This window comes from Euprymna scolopes, chromosome 9 (genome assembly GCF_053919585.1).
Source record: "Euprymna scolopes isolate OS-2025 chromosome 9, ASM5391958v1, whole genome shotgun sequence".
Taxonomy (NCBI): domain Eukaryota; kingdom Metazoa; phylum Mollusca; class Cephalopoda; order Sepiida; family Sepiolidae; genus Euprymna; species Euprymna scolopes.
The window spans coordinates 120,266,542-120,275,078 of NC_136490.1; the positions used below are offsets into that span (position 1 = coordinate 120,266,542).

Below are 8,537 nucleotides of genomic sequence, written 5' to 3' on the forward strand. Positions count from 1 at the left end.
GACTGAATCGTGGACATGTGTTCAGCGTGCATTTCGCAGGAAATTTAAAAAAGAAGTCCCTGAAAGGAAACCCATTGTCAGATGGCATGCTAAATTTGTGAAAGATGGGTGTTTGTGCCCAAGTAAGCGAACAGGTCGCCCTTCAACTTCAGAAGATGCAGTTGAGCAAGTCCGGACAGCCTTTCAGCAGAGCCCCCGTAAATCAGTGAGAAGAGCCAGCAGGGAACTTCAGCTTGCTCCAGCAACTGTCTGGCGTGTCTTAAGGAAACGACTGCAAATGGTACCTTACAAGCTCAAGTTAGTCCAAAAGTTGAAGGACACTGATAAGCCACTTCGCCGTGACTTTTGCATTGCAATGCAAGAGAAGTTGGAAGATAACGGCTTTGATGACCGGCTTGTTTTTAGCGATGAGGCGACCTTCTATCTGAATGGCAAAGTTAACAAGCATAGCACTCGCATATGGGTACTGAGTGTGACTTTTTCCTTTGGGGCTTTGTCAAGCAACAAGTCTATGTGCCGCCCCTTCCAAGAGATATTGACGAACTAAAGGCTCGAATAACGGCAGTTGTGGGAACCATTGACGTCAAGATGCTGGAACGCGTTTGGCAGGAAATGGACTATCGACTAGATGTCTGCCGTATGACGAATGGTGCTCATATTGAGCAAGTTTGAAGATTCCCCACAAAACTTGAAACTTTAACCTTTCCAACGGTACCAATTTCATTTTTTAACTCCTAATAGTTTTTGAGTTATTAAAAATCTTTATGTTCCCAAGACTTTTGAAACACCCTGTATATATATATATATATATATATATATTCAGAATGTGAGAGAATATACAAACGCCGCAGCTCACAAAATCTATGACAGCCAACAAACTGGAAGTCCAAGCCTCGAGCCTCGCCCTCATTTTGGGCTCATCAGTTAGACACATCTGAACTTGGGATTTGAAACACGAATCTCTTGCACGCAAGGTGAGAACTCTAGCAACTGAGCAATCACGCCACTAACACAAGACAACTTATTAATTGACACAGATCAAGCAAACTGTGGCGTAATCCGACAGTGGATTTAACCTACCTCGTACCGAACAAGCCGGCGTCTCACAAGTAGGAATTTTATACTCATAAGGACGATACCACCACGACACGCTAACCTAGCGAGCAATCAGCAATAGAGTCTTCAGAATGTGAGAGAATATATAATTATTTCCACAGCCAGACAACGTTGTAGCTCACAAGAGCCATAGCAGCCAGCAAACCGGGAGATTCGAATTTCGCCCTCATTTTGGACTCATCAGTTAGACACATAAACTCGAGATATGAAATCCGAGTCTCTTTCATGCGACGCGAACACTCTATTAAGTGAGCAAACACGCTACACACAGGTAGGTTCAATCCATTGTCAGATTTCACTGCGGTTTGTTTGATCTGTGTCAGTTAATAGGTTTTCTTGTGTGTGTGGCGCATTTGCTCAGTTAGTAGAGTGCTCGAATGTTTAGTATTACCAAGAAAATGTTGAATATGTAAACAAATAGGACACAAAGGTACTCATTGCAAAAATAAAATTAAATACTAAACCCGAGTGTGTTTGGCGGAGACTGAAAATAACGGAGAAAGGTTGCGAAAATATGTGACTTCGAACATTCATGATAAAGAAATAAAAGTGCAACTCGATTCGAGTTCAGACTTTTCGATAATAAATTTAAATACCTAGAAGAAATTGACTAGATCAATAATGCTGAGGACACACAAAAGAGCAAAGGCCGTTCCGTTCACAGTACGCAAATTGACTTAGCAGGTGAATTTTTAGCGAACGTGGCATTGGGAAAGACGAAAAAAATTAAAAGTTTATGCATTAAGGAATACCACTAATCTACTCGAGTCGGACTGCATTTATGAATTAAAATTATGGAACTAACCAAGTAGGGTTGGATCAAATACTGACTTTTAACAATTGAAATACAAATACAAATACTTTCGTTTAGGTTACCAGAAATACAAATACAAATACTTTTATTCCTCAATCTCAAAACACAAATAAAAATACATTAACTGATTTAAACAAAAACAAATATAAGTACTTTTTTTTCAAAGTAATAAAGAAATCTGAAAATATGAAAAAAAAAAGAAAAGAAAAGAAATATTTCCTTCCAAATTTGACATCTACATTACGTTCTATATCATGTCCACATTGCATTTTATTATCATTAGAGCTCTGAAAGTTTCCTTCTCTCTCTCTCTCTCTCTCTCTCTCTTTCTCTCTTTCAAATATAAATACAAATACAAAATACTATTTTCCTGGATGCCATAATACAAAGACAACTTACTTTTTCTTGTGATGTTAAAATACAAATACAATTACATTAAAATTGTATTTAAATACAATTGAAATACAAATACAATTGCATTTGATCCAACCCTATAACCAAGTACTATTTTTTCAAAACGAGAATAAAAAGTACAACAGACGCTCATGTACTGAAAAACAAATTAAAAGTAAACATTTTTTGTTCTAAGCCACGAAAAGCCAAACACAAGGCGCAAACAAACCGAAGATTATAGACCGAACAAATGTATCTCTCCCCTAACGAGAACAGCGCCTAAGCACAAGCCAAGAAACCAAAATCAGGCAAGGTGTACTATCGCTAGTCCTAAAGTGATGACTAGAACTATGACAACAGCATACTATTTTCATTGTTTTGATTCTCGAGTATATATCCAACACAGACACAGTTAATCAACCGAAAACCACATCACTCTATATAAAAGCATATAAGATATCAACAGATACACACTCGAGAGTCAAAACAATGAAAAGAATATGCTGTTTTCCTAGCTCTAGTGATGACACCCTCGCCAATCAACCCAGTCGTAAATGTGCATGCGATTGCAGACGAATGCACCGGATACGAAACTTCAGCTACATCAAAACATGCACAAGTCGCAACTCTAGTTTTCCCAGTATTGGAACATTATTTTCCGAAGTCAGCGTCACTCGAATTTATTATATGGTGCAAAATAATAGCACTCGAACTGTTTTTCCACAACTGCTACACCTTTTTAACCAGCTTCTCTTTAAATTAGACAGTTGATCAGGTTAACAACACTAGTGAAAACCCCTGGGACAATATCGCCATTGTCTGATGGATTATTACAAGCGGGGCCCGAGATGAGGTTTATTGACTCTTAATTACTTGTGGCAGAATCTACCCACGCAAGTAATCATTTGTTTTATTAAATTCTTGCGATTAATACATGAAAATAATGACAGAAAACGTTTTTCTTGCAGGTTAAAAAAATATTCGCCTAGACAATGAATTCCCCAAGAAGCAGACGCTATTGAAACCGTCTACGACGTATTTGATATTGAGTCTCTCCAAATCACACCAGATCCACGACCTTCAGGCAGAAAAATGAAAATTACCGGGCCGTTTATGATCTAGCAAAAGAGGAAAAATACTGATACACCGTCCGAAGTTATCAGCTTAGGGAGGTGGGGTTGTTGGAACCAACCAATGATAGACTATTCCAATCTATATAGGAAGACTAAGCCGTCAAGTGTCAGTCGATATCCGGCACTGGTGGCTGAAGTGTGGTGTCTGCTTAGATGCTGCACTCAAATTAATTGTCCTTACTCAATGGAGGGGAAACCCTTCTATACTAAGATGATTTTATTTTTGCAGTATGCTCCTTTTGAGGGGAACTGGTAATCTCCCACATTAAACTGACCTTGTGTCACATTTTGTTTTGTGGGGAACAAATAAATAACCAGTCCATATCCGGTGAACCAACCTATGTCGCTCGTCGGCTTCGACGGACAACCCACATCTTGTATGCTTTGCAATGCATGTTACTTTATTTTGGGAGTCTGTTTTTCTTTGCAACCCTTAACAGGGCTATAACATATATGCAAAAGGTAGAATGTTTCTAGAAATTAATTGCTAAACTAAAAACTGATTTTAGTCACTTTTATTTTCCATTAATGTCTATATATATTATTATTAAACTAAAATCTACACTCAAGTAGTTAAGTAATTTATATAGAAAAACATCTATTTTGATGAATGTTATTAATAGTTCTTAGTAACAGAATTTTAATAATTTAATAATTATTTTTAATTTAATAGTTTTAATTGTTGCGTTTAAGAATACTATTTAAAGTTGATTAATTTAATTTAATTTTAATTGTATTTATTTTTAATTATTTGCTAAAACCGACATAAATAGAATTTCCGTTTTTTTAAGCTGAAGTAAGCTGCATTTATTCAAAAGATAAAAAATATTTGTGAATGAATTTCTCACTCAATTCGGCAGCACGCGGTTCACGGCTATACGAAGACAGGCATACAGGGTGGAACGATAATTATCACACTAGAAAAGACCACATGATTCCATTTCCGTTTGATGAAAACCGGGTTTCTTTTTTGGTGACAGACTATCTATTAGTTGGCTCGTTGCGTACTAATCCCAAGAGCGATAGAAGTCTTCTGTCATGTCTGAAAGTGACACAATGTTCAATGAGTGGGAATGGAGATGCGCCGCTGTACAATTCATGCTTTCTTCCTATCCAAGTTATGACAACAGGACCATTTCCAGCACCCTCAAAATGCAGATGGTTCAACGTTGGCGTGGTTTAGAGTGAGGGCCACATCATGCCTCCTCACATTTCTGAAGTCGGCTTGAAAGTGTACCTGGATGTGCTGAAGAGTGTGATGATCCCCTGGTGCAATCACGTGGCCGCTGGCAGACCCAGGGTGTGGCAGCAGGACTCGGCGTCAGCCCACAAGTCCAAAGAGATCCAGGATTGGCTTCAGATAGAGTTCTATAACTTTGTATCGTTCTCTCGTTGTCCTTCTCTCCTATGACCTGAACTCGCTGGACTACTTCGTTTGGTCATACGTCGAGAACATCACCAACATGACTTCGCACAACACCAAAGCCATCCTGATCGCCGCCCTCTGGCGAGTATTTGCTAAGCTCCTGCCGGCGCTTATGGAAATGGTATACTCCCAGTTCCGGACACGTATCGAGGCAGTGATTGATGTCGTAGGCGTCTACAGTGAATAGATGTTTTTTTTTTTTTTTTACATAGGCATCACCACATTATCAAGGCCAAGAGGCCACTCAAGGATAAGGGTTAAAGATTGTACATTAGAAATTGGACAATATAGTAATCATTAGTAATGAAAATTTGGAAAATTTGATAACTTATATGGAACGGCTCATCAAGAACTTATTTACGCTAGACTTGAAGACAACCATATTGTACTCAGCCGGAAAGCAGGAAAAACGGAAGACAATTCCACAGGCGTGCAGTTCTAAGAAAGAAGCTTTGTTCATGGAATCTACGTTTAGATTTAGGCACAGATAAAGAGTGGGGGGAATTATTGATAGTGTTTACAGCTAGACGAGTGTTTCTTGTGAAAGTTTGGCGAGGGGGGACCATAGATTGAAGCTCAGTCGAACACTTTCCATGAAAATAACGATACATCAGAGACAAACTCGCAACATCTCTTCTGTGAGATAGAGGTTGCAAGGAAGAGAAAAGGTTACTTGAATAAAAGTTTTAAAATAAAGCTGTAGTGTTGTTTTGTTTAGGGCGACAAATTTATCATTCCACCCCGTATTTAAAGAGGAACACAGAAATCTCACACTCTCGATAGATAGATAGATAGACAGATAGATAGATAGATGTGTATGTGTATGTTATAATAGGCAGAAAAGAAAATGCGACCTTTATTCAGAAACTCTGCTGATCAACATACCAAAGTCAATCGTTGGATGTTGTTAAACTGGACGTTGACTTAAGTAAATGATGCTAACAGTTGGGATTTAATTGACTAACTACTATTTCAGTTACATAAAGTTTTTAGAGCAAAATGGGTTCCTCTATCATTTCTAAATAACTTATTTTTACTTTAAAAGATAAAAATATATATCAACGCAATTAGTTTTAAAAGTTCCATCGTAAAGATTTTATTAATAATGCACTTGCTTGAAAAATCGAATTCTATACATTGTTAAAATATTTCTCCATTATTTTAGAGGTCCATATTTTATTTACTTTGTCTGGTTCAAAAACTGTATCAGTACAAAAAAATAAATTTTCATAGGTTTCCGTATTGCAAGATAGAATATCGAAGATATCGAAGATTCAAACTATAATGTTTACAGTTTATATTATTACGTGTTTTAAAAGGGTCATATGGCTGAAGGGGATACAAACCAACTTTTCGTTTCGTTGAAAACTGAACTCATTTCGAGTTTTTACGCAACCTCAATATTACATTCAAGGGCATGTATTCTTAAAGCTTACGAACGAAATAAACTTTCAAAATTATATTGAAAAAAAAAAGTTGCATAGTTTAAAAATGGAAAAGGACGAACAAAAATGAAAGTAAAGATTCTTCGGGGGAACGTTGGCTAAATATCTCTAGTTCTAGTATAGTAATGATTTAAAAAGTTATACAAAATAACACACACACACACACACACACACGTATATATATATATATATATATATATATATATATATATATATATATATATATATATATATATATATATATATATATATTAGTTAAGCGATATTGAGCCTGGTCCGTGCTAAAATATGTGACCATTTGAAAAGACAAGGTGCTGTATGTGGCGTTGTTTCTAGGCACCTTGGATTTCTTTTTTGCTACCAAAATCAAGCAATGTAGACTCATGAAATGTGTGGTTAGAGATTGTGCAAACCTTGCATCACAATTTAGTAGAGGTCATGCATCATATCTCCAGGATGGACAGATTGTTTTCATCATTCTGTCGGATGAACATCAATATAGAAGAAACAACCGAGGCTTTCCAATAAGTATTGGATGTCTTATTTTAATGATGAAAAATCAATTATTAATAAATTTTTGCATCGCATTATAGATTTCTAATTTATTTTTATTTTCATAAACTTTCTGTATAATTCTGAAAAAAAAAACATGAACAAAATATTTATAACTAGCAGGACCCTTGGAGATTCCACAGAATGAGAAATATATTTAATCAACAAACATGTTTTGATAAAACTGATACATTTTTTGATAGCGAAATTAAAAAAACAAAAAAAAACAAACAAACAAAAAACAAAATGAACTACACACTGCAAATATGAGTTATTAACATTTCATTGAAAATAGTGTCCATTGTATTTTAAATATAGAACTGACCGAAATACTAATAAATACTCAGAAATAATATCGTACTACATAATTCAATAAATAATAAGTCACGTTGTCAGAGACCAGCTTTAATTTACTTCTTCAGTACACTACTTTTTCTTGACAGACAATGTTTTTCTTTTTTGCTCTGTTTCTTTCCAATGTTCCCTTTTTACGCAACGTTTCGCTGACGTCTTTCTTCCGCGAACATCGAAATTACTACGAGTTTTTCTCTTACACCATTACAACAATGATCACATATTATTTTTATGATATTAGAAACAAGGCTTCGAGAAACACCAAGTACCTTTATTCCGTTTTCCTGTATTCCAACTGACTACGATTTGATTCTCTTCAAGTCTAACGTAAACAAATTCTTGATAAACCGTCCCCCTAATTAATCCAATTTACAAAATTTCCACTACTTACGATTACTACGCTATAATCCCATTGACTAATGTACATCCATTAACCCTCATCCTCGAGTGGCCTACGGGCCTTGATAAGTGATGACTCCTATGTAAAAAATATAATGTTTACGGTAAATTAAAAAAAAAAAAAAATCGGCGAGCCGTTTCTAAGTCAACGAGGAACGAACACGCACACACAAGTTCTTTTCCTATAACAAAATAGATATAGACATATGAATTTTTTTTTTTTACCTGTAAAAACATTAGCCAAAATATTAACTGCTGCGGGTACAATTCCCAGTAATGTCTGGACGTAAAGAATGGTCTGGTATTTTCCATAGCGTCCTAAATGTCGAAATATCTGGTCAACATCAACCTGGTCATCCCATACTTTGAGAACAGTGCCCGGCAACTGTGCCATGATTTCGGCGCGTGGCCGTGTGTCTTTGTATAAATTTATGCGCACGCATGCGCAGTGAAATCAGTGTTAAATGTGTGTCATTTCCCTGGTTTCGAAGTTGTAGCCATCTTGAATTGAAGGCGGCTGGCGCGTATTACTCGCACACAAGAAGAGAAGTCTATCCTTCCCACCCGCTATCAATAGGCGAAAACATCACTATAAATATACACAACCTTAAAGTAGGTTGATATCGTATGTGTGTTATCTGTCTGCTGTAATGTGAGAGACAAGTGTCAGTCCGTATGACTATTCATTAGTTAACTACTTCAGTAAATTTTTACGAATTTGCATGATACGACGTTTTGACCGGTTTAGTTCTATTGGTAAAATTGTTTTCCCCAGTTTTCTTTTTGTAGAATTAGGTATTTATATAGGGGACCATGTTTCCAACACTCGTAAATGAAAGTGAAACCGTCGCCATCGTAATATTAAGGAGGCCGAGCAACTAGTCTTGTAACCTGCTGACGTCATT

General features: G+C 36.4%; 1 protein-coding gene across 1 annotated transcript in view; it reads right to left on the reverse strand.

The window, feature by feature from the left end:
* LOC145284648 (organic cation transporter protein-like) overlaps positions 1-8,026 on the reverse strand; it is a 65,801-nt gene extending 57,775 nt beyond the window's left edge. Inside the window, exon 1 of the mRNA XM_080133551.1 lies at positions 7,858-8,026. Within this exon, the coding sequence (XP_079989677.1) occupies positions 7,858-8,026 (169 nt within the window). The remainder of the gene's footprint in view (positions 1-7,857) is intronic.
* Between the last annotated feature and the right edge of the window lie 511 nt (positions 8,027-8,537).